The following is a 20,131-nucleotide window of genomic DNA, read 5'->3' on the forward strand; positions in this document are numbered from 1 at the left end:
ATGAAATGCACGAACTCAGATTATTTTATATTCCGTTTCTGCCAATAGATCCCTTTCACCATCATTTTACACACTGGACCTTTAGTTACAATCTGAATGCATCTTCCTCCTCTGGGTGAATTCCTGCATTAACATGTAGTCTGAATGTCCTACTTTACAGCAATGGGAGGAGGTAAGTCCTGTTACATTTTCAACTTCAATAAACAAATGAACAATAACAAAAACATTCTCAATAATCCCAGTTTGGTTCTTTTAGCTCCTTCAGCACTCTTGGAGCAGCCATGGAGGAGGTGTCAGAGTGAGTATGATCTAACATTCAGTCAGTGTGTTTCCATTGTGGCCTCAGTGTTTGTGCTTCTGCTGCTCAACACATGACTTATACAGCTTTGTTGTGTGTGTGACAAAAAAGGATCACAATTGCAATGTTGTGCAATCATTAATAAAAATAATACAGCACTTTATTCTGATTGTTTTATATTTACTGTAATTTACAGGAAGTACCAGAGCAATCTTGAGTTTGTGAAATCTTACCAACCTGCAAACGAACAAGTCAAACATCTCAGGATTCTGCTTCATGGACCAGTTGGTGCTGGAAAGTCGAGCTTCATCAACTCTGTCGACAGCGTTTTAAAAGGCAGATCTGCTGTTCGAGCTTTGACAAATGCAAACTCTGGGAGCAGCTACACCAGAAAGGTATGAACGACAGGAAAGGATAAAACTCCATTGAGGGTAACAAACCACAGGAATTAATTTTCAATAGAAGTTCACTAATGAAAATACAGAGCAACTTCTACTAATATTAAAATGTCAAAACAGCAGATTTATATCAAATGTTTTGTACAAATGTTCTTTATGTTTCAGAGCAATAAATTCTAGTCAGCACAAGCTAAATGAAATGAAACATTAAATCTTTCTAAATCTGTCTGTTGATCATCTTAGTACTTAATGTTTTTTTGACTTCTTATAGCTTTGCACCCATTTAAATTTCAGGTTAATGTGTGAACTAGAGGCCCAGAGTTTTAATCTGATGCCACTGTGGATGTTCATACAAATCACCTTCTCCAGCCTCCCCACACAGATGCTTTTGTATGGAGAAGACTTCCTCAACAACCTGGAAACATGAATACCTCTAAGGGTTGGTTGTGCAGGGTGTGCAGGCATAGACTGTATACAGGTTTTCCGGTTGCGGAACTTGAAAAGAAAGTGAAAGTTGTTAGATCCCAGTGTACAGGGTCAGTACAAAGTCCAAAAATCTTCCTTTGGTGGCAGGTCGGTTGCAGTGTTTCTTCAGAGTTCAATTCAATCCACACACTCGTTGGTTATTTCTCCATTTTAAGAATTTCTCCTCAGTGCTATATATATATATATATATAGATAGATAGATAGATATATGTATATGCAGCTTGTATGTTCAAAAGGAATTTGACAGAGGAATTCTTACTTATATGAAATAATTTATATTTATATAAAACACATTCACTTAAACGGAAAGACTACTCGGCTTTAACCAAACATAATAATGATGTGATTCGGATGTGCTGTCAACAACAGTTCAGACAGTCAGATATCAGATGGGACTGAACTCATCTCAGGTACAGAACAAATGTAATTTTCATCTGAGGAAAGTCCCCTCTCTTCCCGTTCTTCTCCTCTTTTCACTGCAGCTGTTGCTAGAGTGTTTTTCTCGTAAGTGCAATTTACTATTTAATTATATTCTCAAAGGGTGTGTACAAATGTATCCTCAGATGTTTGGTTTAGATCAGGTTTATCTGCTTTGTTCACCTCTAAATACCTTTGGTTCATTTGCACACCTTAAAAACACACACACACACACACACACACACACACACACACACACACACACACACACACACACACACACACACACACACACACACACACACACACACACACACACACACACACACACATACACACACACACACACACACAGGGCTGTGCATTGACCTTTAGAGGGCAGGTGCTCAAATTTCAAAAGGGCCACATGGAAAAAGGCTCATCTGCCGACAAAGCTACAAGACGCTGTTGATGCTGCTGCTGGAGGGCTGTATTGATCTGAGACTCTAGAGATAAAACAAAACATGGGAGAGATATTAGCTGATTAAACAAATTCTCCTGCACTCTTTCTCTGGGCTGTGGCACAATGTCTCCCTCATTCTCTCCTTGCAGTTTCCCCACCCCCTCAAACCCGACCCATCACTTCCCAGCTGCTTTCCATCTGCAGAAAGCAAGTGGGAACAAGGCACAATTTACTATCGCAGCATTAATCAAAACCATAATCATCTACTCTTGCAACTAAGCAATAATAGACCCACCTTAAATTATGATAGAATACATTAATTATTGTTGTTGTCTGAAAATGTAACTGTATTGTGAACAATTGGTACATGTCTTGTGCATATACTGCATTGTCAAAATGCAACATATGCTGCTGGTAATAAGTTGTTCAATAGCAATTTGACAGAAGAATTAATTCTCACATCAAATTTGATTTGTTATTGTTGTATTGGAGTAGTTATGCTGAAAGGTTCAGGGTGTAGAATGTAGTGACATCTAGTGGTGAAGTTGCATGTTGCAGCTGAACACCCCATCTCCCCACCCCCTTCCAAACATGAAAGAAAACCTGTGGCGGCCATCAGTTGTCATAAAAACCACAAGGTGTTAAGGTTTTCCAGTCTGGGCTACTGTAACAAACAGGCGGCCTCCCGTCCCTCAGGAAGAGACTGGAGAGACTGATTCGGAGGACCAGCTCGGTCCTGGGATACCCACTTGACCCAGTGGAGGTGGTGGGACAGAGGAGGATGATGGCGGGCTTCGTCTCTCATGGACAACAAGTCCCACCCCTGTAGGACACCATCACAGAACTGGGCAGCTCCTTCAGCACAAGAAGGATCCACCTAAGTGTCTGAAGGAGAGGTATCCCAGGTCGTTCCTTCCTGCAGCAGTCAGACTGTACAACCAGCTCTGCTCCCAGTAAACTACATGCACCACCACTATGGACTGTCACTTTAAGACTTCTCAACTGTGTAATATTTACTGTACTATATTCACTTGTCTGTGCAATACATTCACTGCACATATTCGGTCACATAATATATTTCTTTACACTGTATATACCAGTGTAATTACATTATTTATTGCTATATACTTCTTTATATTATTTCACCAAGTAGTGCATTGCAAATGTCCCCATTGCGGGACTAAAAAGAATTCTTATTCGTATTCTTATAAAGGCCCCATTCAAGGAAGAGAAACAATAATTTGTACAATTTAGATGAAATGCACGCGAGAACTCAGATTATTTTATATTCCGTTTCTGCCAATAGATCCCTTTCACCATCATTTTACACACTGGACCTTTAAGTTACAATCTGAATGCATCTTCCTCCTCTGGGTGAATTCCTGCATTAACATGTAGTCTGAATGTCCTACTTTACAGCAATGGGAGGAGGTAAGTCCTGTTACATTTTCAACTTCAATAAACAAATGAACAATAACAAAAACATTCTCAATAATCCCAGTTTGGTTCTTTTTGCTCCTTCAGCACTCTTGGAGCAGCCATGGAGGGAGGTGTCAGAGTGAGTATGATCTAACATTCAGTCAGTGTGTTTCCATTGTGGCCTCAGTGTTTGTGCTTCTGCTGCTCAACACATGATCTTAAACAGCTCGTTGTGTGTGTGACAAAAAAAAGATCACAATTGCAATGTTGTGCAATTATTAATAAAAGTAATGCAACACTTTATTATGATTGTTTTATATTTACTGTAATTTACAGGAAGTACAAGGAAAATCTTGAGTTTGTGAAAATCTTACCAACCTGAAGACAAACAGTTCAAACATCTCAGGATTCTGCTTCATGGACCAGTTGGTGCTGGAAAGTCGAGCTTCATCAACTCTGTCGACAGCGTTTTAAAAGGCAGATCTGCTGTTCGAGCTTTGACAGATGCAAACTCTGGGAGCAGCTACACCTCAAAGGTATGAACAACAGAAAGGATAAAACTCCATTGAGGTAACAAACCACAGGAATTAATTTTCAATAGAAGTTCACTAATGAAAATACAGAGCAACTTCTACTAATATTAAAATGTCAAAACAGCAGATTTATATCAAATGTTTTGTACAAATGTTGTCTTTATGTTTCATTGCAATACATTCTAGTCAGCACAAGCTAAATGAAATGAAACATTAAATCTTTCTAAATCTGTCTGTTGATCATCTTAGTACTGAATGTTTTTTTTACTTCTTATAGCTTTGCACCCATTTAAATTTCAGGTTAATGTGTGAACTAGAGGCCCAGAGTTTTAATCTGATGCCACTGTGGATGTTCATACAAATCACCTTTCTCCAGCCTCCCCACACAGATGCTTTTGTATGGAGAAGACTTCCTCAACAACCTGGAAACATGAATACCTCTAAGGGGTTGGTTGTGCAGGGTGTGCAGGCATAGACTGTATACAGGTTTTCCGGTTTATGGAACTTGAAAAGAAAGTGAAAGTTGTTAGATCCCAGTGTACAGGGGTCAGTACAAAGTCCAAAATCTTCCTTTGGTGGCAGGTCGGTTGCAGTGTTTCTTCAGAGTTCAATTCAATCCACACACTCGTTGGTTATTTCTCCATTTTAAAGAATTTCTCCTCAGTGCTATATATATATATATATATAGATAGATAGATAGATATATGTATATGCAGCTTGTATGTTCAAAAGGAATTTGACAGAGGAATTCTTACTTATATGAAATAATTTATATTTATATAAAACACATTCACTTAAACGGAAAGACTACTCGGCTTTAACCAAACATAATAATGATGTGATTCGGATGTGCTGTCAACAACAGTTCAGACAGTCAGATATCAGATGGGACTGAACTCATCTCAGGTACAGAACAAATGTAATTTTCATCTGAGGAAAGTCCCTCTCTTCCGTTCTTCTCCTCTTTTCACTGCAGCTGTTGCTAGAGTGTTTTTCTCGTAAGTGCAATTTACTATTTAATTATATTCTCAAAAGGGTGTGTACAAATGTATCCTCAGATGTTTGGTTTAGATCAGGTTTATCTGCTTTGTTCACCTCTAAATACCTTTGGTTCATTTGCACACCTTAAAAACACACACACACACACACACACACACACACACACACACACACACACACACACACACACACACACACACACACACACACACACACACACACACACACACACACACACACACACATACACACACACACACACACACACACACAGGGCTGTGCATTGACCTTTAGAGGGCAGGTGCTCAAATTTCAAAAAGGGCCACATGGAAAAAGGCTCATCTGCCGACAAAGCTACAAGACGCTGTTGATGCTGCTGCTGGAGGGCTATTGATCTGAGACTCTAGAGATAAAACAAAACATGGGAGAGATATTAGCTGATTAAACAAATTCTCCTGCACTCTTTCTCTGGGCTGTGGCACAATGTCTCCTCTCATTCTCTCCTTGTTGTTTCCCCATCTCCTCATCCGACCCATCACTTCCCAGCTGCTTTCCATCTGCAGAAAGCAAGTGGGAACAAGGCCCAATTTACTACTTCAACATTAATCATAACCATAATCATCTACCTTTGGAACTAATCAATAATAGACCCACCTTAAATTATGATAGAACACGTAAAAAAACATATATATATATCAATATTATGTTTTATTATTGTTGTTGTCTAAAAATTGTACTGCATTGTGAACAACTGGTACATGTCTTGTCTTTCATTACAGGCAGTAATGAAAGTCTCAAATGAAACAAAAAACTAGACACTGAGTTTTTACTAGTTATCTAATATCCAAACAGAAAACAAAGTCCCACCCACCACACAGAGACCAGTGACTGCGCATTAAAGTATCTGAGTATCACGTGCTTTCCGATAAACCATGTGAGAAAACGAAAGTGAAAGTTGCTCATGTCCTATAAAAGCGAGTGTCAAGAGCCTCAAACTGAAAGGAAAGGACTGAAGGGGAAACATTTATGTTCATTTTTTCTATTGGGTAAGTTCTCCTCATGCTATTATAACCTTAAGTGTAAGTGTTATTTCAGTGTAGTGCAATGATTAATATGTTGAAACGAACCCAAAAATAATGATTTGTTTATGATGATGATATATGTTCTGTCTGTTTATCAACCTCCTCTTTAAGTAACCTTTCTGTCCATGGTCCTAAAACAGAAGCCACACTAAAGTCAAAGAGAAGCAAAACAGTGGCAGAACAGACAATTTTGAATATAATTACACAACATTAATTTAAAGATATTATAATGACAAATGAGGTGCCAGATCCAACCTGGAAATTATTAATTAAGAGTTATGATTATGAGTTTCAGACGCTCTATAGGGTTACGATCATTTTTATTAGTTTGGTTTGATTTGGTTTGACCTGGGTCCCTGCCAGCGAGTGAGTGGGTGTCTGAACAAAGAAAAGGTCTGGACTTTGTTCAGGTCACATTGTTGACTTCAGACTGAGCCTGAAAAAGAAAGTGAATGTGTTGCCTATAAAAGCATCTTCTCCTCCTTGTTCCAGAGTCACTCGTCCAGAGCCACATAAGCAAGGAGACTTCAATCTGTCTATTACTACTATTGAACTGAATGGAATACCTTTTATTTGAGTTCGTTCATTTTTGCCATGAATTTTGGAAGCCCTTTGTAACCTTGTTTATAGAAGTGCTATACAAATAAAGTTATGATTCAAGTTATTATTATTACTACAGTCTGACTGTCAAGCTAAAGCTAATTTCTTTACTGCATAAAGTGAATAAACAGCAAAACCCCATGGGGTCATTTTTCTCACGTAACCAGTATATGCTGCTGGTAATAAGTAGCTCAATAGGAATTTGACAGAAGAATTCTTACTCATATAAAATTTGATTTTTTATTTTTGTATTAACAGTTATGCTTAAAGGTTCAGGGTGTAGAATGTAGTGACATCTAGTGGTGAAGTTGCATGTTGCAGCTGAACACTCCTTCCCTCATCCTCCCCTTCCAAACATGAAAGAAAACCTGTGGCAGCCTTCCGTTACCACAGGTTCAAACTCAAAAGGAGTTTAGTTTGTCCAGTCTGGGCTACTGTAAAAAACATGGTGGCCTCCGTAGAGAGGACCTGCTCCTTGTGTAAATTTAAAGTATTTAAATATAAATGGTACATTCAAGGTTCAAGAAACAATAATTTGTACAATTTAGACAAAGCACACTAGTGACAATATCACTAGGATTATTTTATAATCAGTTTCTGCCAATAGATCCCTTTCACCACCATCTTACACACTGGACCTTTAAGTTACAATCTGAATGCATCTTCCTCCTCTGGGTGAATTCCTGCATTAACATGTAGTCTGAATGTCCTACTTTACAGCAATGGGAGGAGGTAAGTCCTGTTACATTTTCAGCTTCTTGTAATACGTTACAAATATCCTGAATAAACAAATGAACAATAACAAAAAACATTCTCAATAATCACAGTTTGGTCCTTTTTAGCTCCTTCAGCACTCTTGGAGCAGCCATGGAGGGAGGTGTCAGAGTGAGTATGATCTAACATTCAGTCAGTGTGTTTCCATTGTGCCCTCAGTGTTTGTGCTTCTGCTGCTAAGCACATGACTTAAACAACTCGTTGTTGTGTGTGTGAAAAAAGGATCACAATTGCAATGTTGTGCAATCATTAAAAGTAATACAGCACTTTATTCTGATTGTTTTTATTTTTGTAATTTACAGGGAGTACCAGAGCAATCTTGAGTTTGTGAAATCTTACCAACCTGAAGACAAACAGTTCAAACATCTCAGGATTCTGCTTCATGGACCAGTTGGTGCTGGAAAGTCGAGCTTCATCAACTCTATCGACAGCGTTTAAAAGGCAGACCTGCATTTCGAGCTATGACAGATGCAAACTCTGGGAGCAGCTTCACCTTAAAGGTATGAACGACAGGAAAGGATAAAACTCCACTGAGGGTAACAAACCACAGGAATTCATTTTCAATAGTAGTTCACTGATGAAAATACAGAGCAACTTCTACTAATATTAAAATGTCAAAACAGCAGATTTATATCAAATGTTTTGTACAAATGTTGTCTTTATGTTTCATTGCAATACATTCTAGTCAGCACAAGCTAAATGAAATGAAACATTAAATCTTTCTAAATCTGTCTGTTGATCATCTTAGTACTGAATGTTTTTTTTACTTCTTATAGCTTTGCACCCATTTAAATTTCAGGTTAATGTGTGAACTAGAGGCCCAGAGTTTGAATCTGATGCCACTGTGGATGTTCATACAAATCACCTTTCTCCAGCCTCCCCACACATTCCTGATCGGCCCACAGACAACTGCTGATATTTACTTTGATTCATTGATGTAAATAATTGCACCTTCTGCCTTACAGTACCGGACCTTCAAATTTCACAAAAATCCAGAGGCCACTTACTCTTTTGTTTTCAATGACATCATGGGCTTTGAGCATGATTCTGACAGAGGAGTCCCTGTGGAAGACGTCAAACTGGCCCTGAGAGGACACATGAAAGAAGGTTACAAGGTACAACACTGTGAACTTTGACATTACTTAAAGTCTAATTTTAACTAACAAACACAATATTTGTTTTATATTTATCGTAGTTATCAAAATTATTATTGAAATTTGACCAACATGATGTGCAAATTTCCTGTCTCAAAAATTTCTGGCACATGGCAGCCACATGTACATCAGTCATATCTTTTGAACTATGTCAGAAATGTGTGTCACATTAACAATATGAGCGTGCATGTGTGTATGTGCATGAGACAAACAAATGAGGTTAAACACAGAGAAACTTTATGTTACATTAAACATTATTTGATTGTATTTGATTGATTTCTAGTTCAAACCTGAAAAGAACTGAAGGAGGGTGTTGATGGCTACAACTCCGATCCCACTTTGGAAGAAAAAGTTCACGTTCTGGTGTGTGTTGTTCCTCAGGACACAGTGTCTAGGTTAAGTGATGAGATGGTGAAGAAGATGAAAGAGGTCAGACTGGCAGCCGTGAACTGGGTGAGTGCACAACAATTGTTTTTTCGTGGACTAATAGTGTCACATTGGATTGTATGAATCAAAATACCAGAACACAAATGTTTCAAATACTGATCAGGTTTCTTTATCGACAGGAATTCAACAACTGGCTATTCTCACCAAAGTTGATGAAGCCTGTCCCGAGTTAAAAAGGACACAAGCAATATCTATAAGAGCAGGTACCTGAAGGAAAGTACATTTTGGAGTTATTGCACAATGTCATTTTCAGCATATATGTCATGTTTGTTCATCGCTGTACGATTACTGATCAACATAAATGTTGTTACTTTGACTTAGGTTGAAAAATTCCAAAATCTGCTGGGCCTTCCACTGAACTGCATCTTCCTTGTGAAGAACTACAGTCAGGAAATTGAATCAAATGGCAATATGAACGCTGCAATAGTGTGTGCACTGAAACAGATGGTTTGCTTTGGAGAAGACTTCCTCAACAACCTGGAAAAATGAAAACTTCGAGGCAAAAACACAGTAGGTGATTTGTAGGGAATGAGAAATATTCAGCCAATGTTTTCTGTCTTTGTCAAGCAGGCAAGATTCAACATAAACCACCTGCATGTAAAAATTAACAAATCCCCTACTCAAATAGACGATTGAAGCATAAATCATGGTTTGCATAAAAATTTAAAATAATGCACCCTGCACTCTGCATGCGAAAGTACAGACACATAAAAAAAAAGTTATTGTGAAATAAATAATCACATGAATAAATACAATACACATTACACATGTTCAGTTAAAGTAAAGTTACACAGTTACAGTTACAGTGGGAACTTTGGGTTTCTCTATAGTTTCTAAGGTCTTGATCTTTCTTTATAATCTATAATTGCTTAATTATGATTTGATGCTATAGACAAATAAAATCAAATTGAAGTTACAGTATATATGTAGCAGTACATATACATATACATTACAGTATATATGCTTTGAAGGGTAAAATAATCCTGCAGTTTTTGTCTTGAGATAATCTTCCTGTTACAATGAACAAGTTCATTTAAGGTCATTTTATTCATTTCCATCAAAATCTTGTTTATTAAAAATGTTACAATGTTACTCAACATCAACTGTTTCATTCCTTAATGCTGCCTCCTAACCACAAAGGATTTGTTGATCAATGAAGTTGGAACAAATTAACTATTAATCAATACATTTCAGGTAATAAATGAGGTGCTACTGTCTTTGTATCGTTTCTCTCATTGAGACTTTGCACAATAGCAGGACAATGCTCTGTCATTACGTCGTTAGCTTGGTGTGGCGTCATCACGTGAACTGGTCAACAACTCAGCTGTTGTGATGGTGCCTTCACGTGCCGCGAGAAAGGAGTGATTCAAAAGCTCTCGTCTTTATTGTTGACTCCCAGTATTTAATACATCACGTGCTCTAACAAATTAATTCTGCATTCCTTGCTTGGTCTCTGCTTCATTTTGTCTTTTAAAAAAAAAATGAAGCAAAAAATCCGACAAACAAATGATTTTGCTAAAGAGACGAACAGACAAATATTATATATTATGTATAATATAATCATCTCTATCCTGCGCTTTACCTCTCTGGGGACAATTTGTATTCTTTTTCAGTTTGACCAATATTGTGATGTACTGTTATTTGATGTTCTTGCAATACAGTTGATTAATAATATTGTTATTGTTGGCTTTGTATCATGTATCATTGAGTTTCTGGTTGTGGGAAGTAATGAAGTACAAATATAAAAATTATACTCTGTGCAAAAAACAATAAAAATCTTTGCTGTTCAGCGTGGTACATCGGTGAAGCTAAGCAGATGCAGCTTTACAGATATCCCTTCCTCTACTTAGTTTTAAATCAGTGTGGCCATCATGCTCTAATTATTTTTTGTACTGTCCTCAGTATATTTCTTCTGCCGGGACTCTCTCAGTTTTACTCTCCTTCTTCCTGCATCAGTCAGGACCAGGCAGCTCCAGAAGAGACCTTCTTGTCGGTGAAAAGTCACAGGTAGGTACAGTGAAGCTTATTGAACACATTTGAAGCTATATAACGATGATATGCTGTTGCTATTTTGTTAAAGTTATGAGTTTGTTTGAGGGAGGCATAGTCATACACCCAGTTCAAATGATATATTCCACCACTGTGGCACAGATGTTGTCTGGATATATATGTTTTTATGTAAAAAGCATTTGTACTATAAAATATATCTTATGATATTCATGACGTTGTATTTTCCAGCCTCGCTGTCCAAACAAAACAGGGCGAGGTACGAATACTGTGGTGAATGAAAATGCATGTGGCTCATGTTGCTCTAATGGATTTAGGATGGATTGATGACGAGACACAGGGACTGACTGGGCCTGTTCACCACGAGCAGACTGAGCAGAATACACTGTGGCACTGCATTCTTCTGTATGATCGAAATACAGACTAAAGAAGCACTGATACACTAATAATACTGGTTGTATCACTGAAGAAGTATCTGAGCAGGTCTCGGCTTCTACTGTCAGAACAAAGTGCTTTCAGGGCTCTGTTGCCCACTAAGGAAATGACCCATCAAATCACTTGCTGTTGTCAACCGCTCCCATCCGGCCGGAGTGAGACCTACTTTTCTTCAACGTTAAAGTTATCGTTCTTGAGTTCAATGTTGAGGTATAGGTGCATGTAGTTCACTTTGTACATCTACATCATGACACTTAACTACACTCCATCAATTTGACACCTTCAGTAAGACTTAATGTAGCAATAAAACTATAACAGTGCTTTGAAAGTACTTTCATGGATTAAAGTAATACTTACAATAAAACTGTTGCAATGAGCCTCATCTTGACCAACTAAAATGCTGCTTACTCAAGGAAAGTTATAATGAATTAAAATGTAATATAATAAAAAAGTACAATACCCACAGAAACCATTTTATACATTTAGATACCTAAATACTTCACCTTTCCAGGTTCTCCCACAGCTCTTTAATGTACGACATGCATTATTGTCTATAAATGCTCACAAGTTAGTGGATTGGAAAGAACAAAAGAGACATGTGAAAGTTTACATCCCTCAGAAATGTTGATGGTTCTGAAAAGAGAACGTGTGGTAGCCTTCAGTTATAATACAAACTCAAAAGGTGTTTACTTTAAAATGCAATGTGATTGTGAGTGTCAGTTTGTATCACAGCATATACCTTCAGTACCTTTTCCTGTATGTATCTGTTCTGGCAACATTACATTAGATTGATCTAATGAAATGAATATATAGTCAATAAAACCATTGTTGAACATTCAGATACAGCAGAGCTAACCCTGCTGCTGTCAACAGTATTACTGCTGCACATTTACAACCTATTGTGTCAACAATGTTTTGTGATGTTTGACGTTGCTGAGAGGTTTCGCAAATTAAGAATTTCATTGAACTGTGAGGCAGAATGTGTTTCCTGTACATGTCATAAAATATAAATTGAATTGAATTGAATACATTCATACTTGTTCATTTAACAATGAATTTGACAACTTCGTCTCATCCAGTCAGGAAATCTGGAGATGGAGAAGGGACACCCACCACAGGTCTCAGCTCCACCATACCCTGGACCACCCATGAACGATGGAGGTATGGTACATCCGCAAGAAATGTACCCTCAGCCGGGACTTTCACCGGGTGCACCTCCACCTGTTGTTTATCAAGGAGGTCTGTGTCTGAGGTCGCTGCTTAAGATGATGTTGTTACTTTTCCTTCTTCATTTCACACCTTTGAAAAAAGCTCAACCGTTTGTATAGTGTGTAAGCAACTTATATACACTACTATACTGCTTTATACATTATTATGTATAGCGAGTTATATGTTAGTTGATGTATGCAATTGCTATTATGTTTTGATCGGTGATTAATCTAAATATCTGTTGTAAACTTTTCTTTCCCGACCACATGCTCCTTCTGCTCCAGTCCCAACAACCTCAGGTGAGGAGATGCGTGCGTATGGAAAAACACAGTATAGATGCCTGTCCATTTCCCAGCACATGTGAATGCACATTCATCTCTTTATATACTGTCTATGACACATATGCTTGTATTAAAGGTTCATGGACACGTGTGAACTCACATCTGTGACAAGACAGACCAGTGAGGCGAAGTCAGTGGGTGAAATCCTCGGCTTCCGACCAAACTGATCTGAAGATTAGTCCAATTGTAGCTCAACAACAAACCATTGTCCAGTGTTTTGTATGTGCACAGTCACATTTTGAGGGTGTCTGGTTCCAATGAACTCCACACATGACAAATTATCATTTTCCCAATCTGAATCACACAGTATAAAACACTATATGGCCCAGTTGGATGACTCAGTAGAGTCCTCACAATGTAAAGCTGATGGAAAAACAGAGCGCTCATCACGATACAGACGACGATCCCCTGATCAAATTACAGTTGTTGTGCAGCCTCTGCTGGTCTTGTTGAGTCAGTGCAGTGTGGAGTACCAACGGAAATGATCCCAACAGTAAAACATAAAGCAAAAGCATGTGTTTAAATACAAGAACGAAACAAGTGTGAGTAGTGTGTGATGCGTTGGATCATACACAGCAGTCAGAAGTTGGTCTTGAAAAGGGACGCTGTGTAAAAACAATTGAGAAATTGTTAATTTCACTGTGCTGTGCATTTCTCATCCTCAGTCACTCATGTGGACGTGACACCTGCACTGCAGGACGCCCCAGGACAAATGCTGTGTCCTAAATGCCACCAGACTGTGGTCCCCACCACGGAGCACAAAGCAAACCTCCTGACGTGGGCCGTCTGCTGAGGCCTCACCATCTTTGGGTAAAAGTGATCGTTTTGATTCAAACTTTCTGCACATAGTTTCAATTGGAGGATATCTTATGGAAAACACAGGGAGACATATTAAAGTATAATCTGAAATTATGTCAACTCAGGATAAGAAAAAGTGAAGGTACAAAAGATCCTGTTTTAGAAGTTATTGTTGTAGGGAGAAAATGGTCGTTAAGTCCAAACTCCCTTTGTTTTCCTCCATCCTGCTACAGAGTCATCTACAAGTGAATGTGAAACTATCCTGACTGTGAATAAGAGAAGGACTCAGAACCCACACATGCAGTGGCTTATTAGTGGTTTTACTTGCTCTACAACGTTGATCTATTACGAATCAAAATTGGCCATGTATATTTTTGGCCAATTATTTCTATTCAGTAATGTATACAGTAAATGTTTGACTTTTAAACAAAGGACTTAAAACTCTTAGTTTGTAAGCTAGCTTCCGCGCTGTTTGCAGCATTGCAGATTTACACTGTTGTTATTTCTATATTGTTTTCATATCATTTGCTTTGGTAAAAAGAAAAGGTAAAATCTTTCTTTTCTGGTGCTAGTTTTATTTGAAGAGGATTATTTGCAAGGCAACAAAGTGAAATCAAAACTGTCTCTGTGATGTTTCAGTGCAATTTCACATAGTTTTATTTTTGTCAAGGCTAACTGGTTTTAAATGATACATAATGACGTGGAAAATAAAAGGTCAAGCATTGAAAGAATTGGGACTCCTGGTTTCAGTCCAACAATGTTACATGCAGAAACTACACAAGGTGATGTTGACGTAATACAAAATACTTAATAACAACTTTGTAATAATTATGTTATTGTTAGACTAATTCACTTTTTGTTTGGTTATATTTCAGTTAACTGTCATAACCATGAAACACACTATTTGGATCTTCCTGTGTCCACCACCAGGGTGTGCTATGTCCTTGGTGCAGGCATAGACTGTATATAGGTTTTTCAGGTTGCGGAAAAAGAAAGTGAAAGTTGTTAGATCCCAGTGTACACAAGGAAACATGTTACTTTATGTTCTTAGTTCATGCTTTAAGTGGTGAGATCTCGATCTTTCTTTACAAAGTGCTTCCTATAAAAACACTTTCTCCTTCATTGTTGCAGAGTCACTCCCTCCAGAGGCTTATGAGGACTTACATATGTCTCTTACTACAACTGTGACTGTCAAGCTAAAGCTGATTTCTTACTTTGACATAACGATCAGTGCATCAAGTGAATAAAAAGCATGTGTAAGTTGTGCAATTTACTATTTGATTAAATTCTCAAAAGTGTGTGTACAAATGTATCCTCATATGTTTGGTTACGATCAGGTTTATCTGCTTTGTTCACCTCTAAATGAGGTTGCTGCTGTCACTGTTGATGCTGCTGCTGGAGGGCTGTATTAATCTGAGACTCTAGAGATAAAACAAAACATGGGAGAGATATTCGCTGATTAAACAAGTTCTCCTGCACTCTTTCTCTGGGCTGTGGCACAATGTCTCCCTCATTCTCTCCTTGCTGTTTCCCCACCCCCCCCAAACCCGACCCATCACTTCCCAGCTGCTTTCCATCTGCAGAAAGCAAGTGGGAACAAGGCACAATTTACTATCGCAGCATTAATCAAAACCATAATCATCTACTTTTGCAAATAATCAATAATATACCCACCTTAAAATATGATAGAATACATTAATTATTGTTGTTGTCTAAAAATTGTACTGCATTGTGAACAACTGGTACATGTCTTGTCTTTCATTACAGGCAGTAATGAAAGTCTCAAATGAAACAAAAAACTAGACACTGAGTTTTTACTAGTTATCTAATATCCAAACAGAAAACAAAGTCTCACCCACCATGCAGAGGCCAGTGGGTGAGCATTAAAGTCTCTGATGTCACGTGCTTTAAACCATGTGAGAAAACGAAAGTGAAAGTTGCTCATGTCCTATAAAAGCGAGTGTCCAGAGCCTCAAACTCAAAGGAAAGGACTGAAGGGGAAACATTTATGTTCATTTTTTCTATTGGGTAAGTTCTCCTCATGCTATTATAACCTTAAGTGTAAGTGTTATTTCAGTGTAGTGCAATGATTAATATGTTGAAACGAACCCATAAATAATGATTTGTTTATGATGATGATATATGTTCTGTCTGTTTATCAACCTCCTCTTTAAGTAACCTTTCTGTCCATGGTCCTAAAACAGAAGCCACACTAAAGTCAGAGAGAAGAAAAACAGTGGCAGAACAGACAATTTTGAATAGAATTACACAACATTAATTTAAAGATATTATAATGACAAATGAGGTGCCAGATCCAACCTGGAAATTATTAATTAAGAGTTATGATTATGAGTTTCAGACGCTCTATAGGGTTACGATCATTTTTATTAGTTTGGTTTGATTTGGTTTGACCTGGGTCCCTGCCAGCGAGTGAGTGGGTGTCTGAACAAAGAAAAGGTCTGGACTTTGTTCAGGTCACATTGTTGACTTCAGACTGAGCCTGAAAAAGAAAGTCAAAGTGTTGCCTATAAAAGCATCTTCTCCTCCTTGTTCCAGAGTCACTCTGTCCAGAGCCACATAAGCAAAGGTAAGGACTTCAATCTGTCTGTTACTACTATTGAACTGAATGGAATACCTTTTATTTTAGTTCATTCATTTTTTGCCATGAATTTTTGTGAAGCCCTTTGTAACCTTGTTTATAGAAGTGCTATACAAATAAAGTTATGATTCAAGCTATTATTATTACTATTACTGTGACTGTCAAGCTAAAGCTAATTTCTTTACTGCATCAAGTGAATAAACAGCAAAACCCCATGGGGTCATTTTTCTCACGTAACCAGTATATGCTGCTGGTAATAAGTAGTTCAATAGGAATTTGACAGAAGAATTCTTACTCATATAATGTAGAATGTAGTGACATCTAGTGGTGAAGTTGCATGTTGCAGCTGAACACCCCTTACCTCACCCTCCCCTTCCAAACATGAAAGAAAACCTGTCGCAGCCTTCAGTTACCACAGGTTCAAACTCAAAAGGAGTTTAGTTTGTCCAGTCTGGGCTACTGTAAAAAACATGGCGGCCTCCGTGGAGAGGACCTGCTCCTTGTGTAAATTTAAAGTATTTAAATATAAAGGAACCATTCAAGGTTAAAGAAACAATAATTTGTAAAGATTTAGATGAAGCACACTAGTACAAACATCACAAGGATTATTTTAGAATCAGTTTCTGCCAATAGATCCATTTCACCATCATCTTACACACTGGACCTTTAAGTTACAATCTGAATGCATCTTCCTCCACTGGGGTGAATTCCTGCATTAACATGTAGTCTGAATGTCCTACTTTACAGCAATGGGAGGAGGTAAGTCCTGTTACATTTTCAGCTTCTTGTAATAGGTTACAAATATCCTGAATAAACAAATGAACAATAACAAAAATCTTTCGGTCCTCTGAAGCTCCTTCAGTGCCAGCTCCTTCAGTGTCAGCTCCTTCACCACTCTTGGAGCAGCCATGGAGGGAGGTGTCAAAGTGAGTATGATCTAACATTCAGTCAGTGTGTTTCCATTGTGCCCTCAGTGTTTGTGCTTCTGCTGCTCAACACATGACTTAAACAGCTCGTTGTTGTGTGTGCGACAAAAAAAAAGATCACAATTACAATGTTGTGCAATCATTAATAAAAGTAATACAGCACTTTAGTCTGATTGTTTTTTATTATCTGTAATTTACAGGAAGTACAAGGACAATCTTAAGTTTGTGAAATCTTACCAACCTGAAAACAAACAGTTCAAACATCTCAGGATTCTGCTTCATGGACCAGTTGGTGCTGGAAAGTCGAGCTTCATCAACTCTGTCGACAGCGTTTTAAAAGGCAGACCTGCCAGTCGAGCTTTGACAGATGGAATCTCTGGGAGCAGCTTCACCAGAAAGGTATGAACAACAGGAAAGGATAAAACTCCATTGAGGGTAACAAACCACAGGAATTCATTTTCAATAGTAGTTCACTGATGAAAATACAGAGCAACTTCTACTAATATTAAAATGTCAAAACAGCAGATTTATATCAAATGTTTTGTACAAATGTTGTCTTTATGTTTCAGAGCAATAAATTCTAGTCAGCACAAGCTAAATGAAATGAAACATTAAATCTTTCTAAATCTGTCTGTTTTTTTTACTTCTTATAGCTTTGCACCCATTTAAATTTCAGGTTAATGTGTGAACTAGAGGCCCAGAGTTTGAATCTGATGCCACTGTGGATGTTCATACAAATCACCTTTCTCCAGCCTCCCCACACATTCCTGATCGGCCCACAGACAACTGCTGATATTTACTTTGATTCATTGATGTAAATAATTGCACCTTCTGCCTTACAGTACCGGACCTTCAAATTTCACAAAAATCCAGAGTCCACTTACTCTTTTGTGTTCAATGACATCATGGGCTTTGAGAAGGATTCTGACAGAGGAGTCCCTGTGGAAGACGTCAAACTGGCCCTGAGAGGACACGTGAAAGAAGGTTACAAGGTACAACACTGTGAACTTTGATATTAATTAAAGTCTAATTTGAACTAACAAACACAATATTTGTTCTATATTTATTGTAGTTATCAAAATTATTATTGAAATTTGACAAACGTGATGTGCACATTTCATGTCTCATAAAACAAAGACAATTTTTCTTACAATTCTTTTTCAAATGTCAAACTTTTCTATTGGCAAATTGCTGAGTTTGGGGCACATGGCAGCCACATGTACATCAGTTAAATCTTGTGAACAATGGCAGGAATGTGTGTCACATTAACAATATGAGCGTGCATGTGTGTATGTGCACGAGACAAACAAATGAGGTCAAACACAGAAAAACTTTAAGTTACATTAAACATTATTTGATTGTATTTGATTGATTTATAGTTCAACCCTAAAGAAAAACTGATGGAGGGTGCTGATGGCTACAAATTAGGTCGCACTTTGGAAGACAAAGTTCACGTTCTGGTGTGTGTTGTTCGTGCGGACACAGTGTCTGTGTTAAGTGATGAGATGGTGAAGAAGATGAAAGAGGTCAGACTGGCAGCCAGTGAACTGGGTGAGTGCACAACAATTGTTTCTCTGCGTGGACTAATAGTGTCACATTGGAATCTATAAATCAAAATACCAGGAAACAAATGTTTCAAATACTGATCAGGTTTCTATATCGACAGGAATTCCCCAACTGGCTATTCTCACCAGAGTTGATGAAGCCTGTCCCGAGGTTAAAAAGGACTCAAGCAATATCTATAAGAGCAGGTACCTGAAGGAAAAGGTACATTTTGGAGTTATTGCACAATGTCATTTTTCAGCATATATGTCATGTTTGTTCATCGCTGTACGATTACTGATCAACATAAATGTTGTTACTTTGACTTAGGTAGAAGAATTCCACCATCTGCTGGGCATTCCAATGAACTGCATCTTCCTTGTGAAGAACTACTGTGATGAAATTGAGTCAAATGACAAAATTAACGCTGCAATAGTGTGTGTACTGAAACAGATGCTTTACTTTGGAGAAGACTTCCTGGAAAAATGAAAACTTCTGAGGCAAAAACACAGTAGGCGATTTGTAGGGGAATGAGGAAATATTCAGCCAATTTTTATTGTCTTTGTCAAGCAGGCAAGATTCAACATAAACCCCCTACATGTAAAAATTAACAAATCCCCTACTGCAAATAGACGATTGAAGCATAAATCATGGTTTGCATAAACATTTTAAATAATGCACCCTGCACTCTGCATGCGAAAGTACAGACATATAAATAAAAAAAGTTCTTGGGAAAGAAATAATCACATGAATAAATACACAACATGTTCAGTTAAAGTAAAGTTACACAGTTACAGTTACAGTGGGAACTTTGGGTTTCTCTATAGTTTCTAAGGTCTTGATCTTTCTTTATAATCTATAATTGCTTACTTATGATTTGATGCTATAGACAAATAAAATCAAATTGAAGTTACAGTATATATGTAGTAGTACATATACATATACATTACAGTATATGTGCTTTGAAGGGTAAACTAATCCTGCAGTTTTTTGTCTTGAGATAATCTTCCTGTTACAATGAACAAGTTCATTTCAGGTCATTTTTAATAATTTCCATCAAAATCTTGTTTATTAAAAATCTGTTACAATGTTACTCAACATCAACTGTTTCATTCCTTAATGCTGCCTCCTAACCACAAAGGATTTGTTGATCAATGAAGTTGGAACAAATTAACTATTAATCAATACATTTCCAGGTAATAAATTAGGTCCTAAAGTCTTTATA

At 37.6% G+C, this 20,131-nt stretch overlaps 1 protein-coding gene across 14 annotated transcripts; it reads left to right on the forward strand.

Annotated features, from left to right (window-relative positions):
* Nucleotides 1-3,570: 3,570 nt before the first annotated feature.
* Nucleotides 3,571-19,999, forward strand: LOC124854957 (interferon-induced protein 44-like). Of its 14 annotated transcripts, none has more exons than XM_047343840.1 (9): nucleotides 3,571-3,599; nucleotides 12,571-12,652; nucleotides 17,186-17,197; nucleotides 17,292-17,364; nucleotides 17,565-17,763; nucleotides 18,207-18,356; nucleotides 18,744-18,915; nucleotides 19,031-19,131; nucleotides 19,237-19,999. In XM_047343840.1, exons 1-9 carry the CDS (start codon nucleotides 3,582-3,584, stop codon nucleotides 19,393-19,395), a joined length of 966 nt encoding a protein of 321 aa, XP_047199796.1. In that variant the 5' UTR covers nucleotides 3,571-3,581; the 3' UTR covers nucleotides 19,396-19,999. The 14 variants fall into 14 exon arrangements, with proteins under 14 accessions (XP_047199796.1, XP_047199798.1, XP_047199800.1 ...); XM_047343844.1 differs by lacking the exons at nucleotides 3,571-3,599; nucleotides 12,571-12,652 and adding exons at nucleotides 5,942-6,038; nucleotides 16,396-16,426 and having other exon boundaries at nucleotides 17,620-17,763; XM_047343846.1 differs by lacking the exons at nucleotides 3,571-3,599; nucleotides 12,571-12,652 and adding exons at nucleotides 5,942-6,038; nucleotides 16,396-16,426 and having other exon boundaries at nucleotides 17,307-17,364; nucleotides 17,620-17,763.
* The last annotated feature ends 132 nt before the right edge of the window (nucleotides 20,000-20,131 follow it).

Source organism: Hippoglossus stenolepis, chromosome 16 (genome assembly GCF_022539355.2).
Source record: "Hippoglossus stenolepis isolate QCI-W04-F060 chromosome 16, HSTE1.2, whole genome shotgun sequence".
Taxonomy (NCBI): domain Eukaryota; kingdom Metazoa; phylum Chordata; class Actinopteri; order Pleuronectiformes; family Pleuronectidae; genus Hippoglossus; species Hippoglossus stenolepis.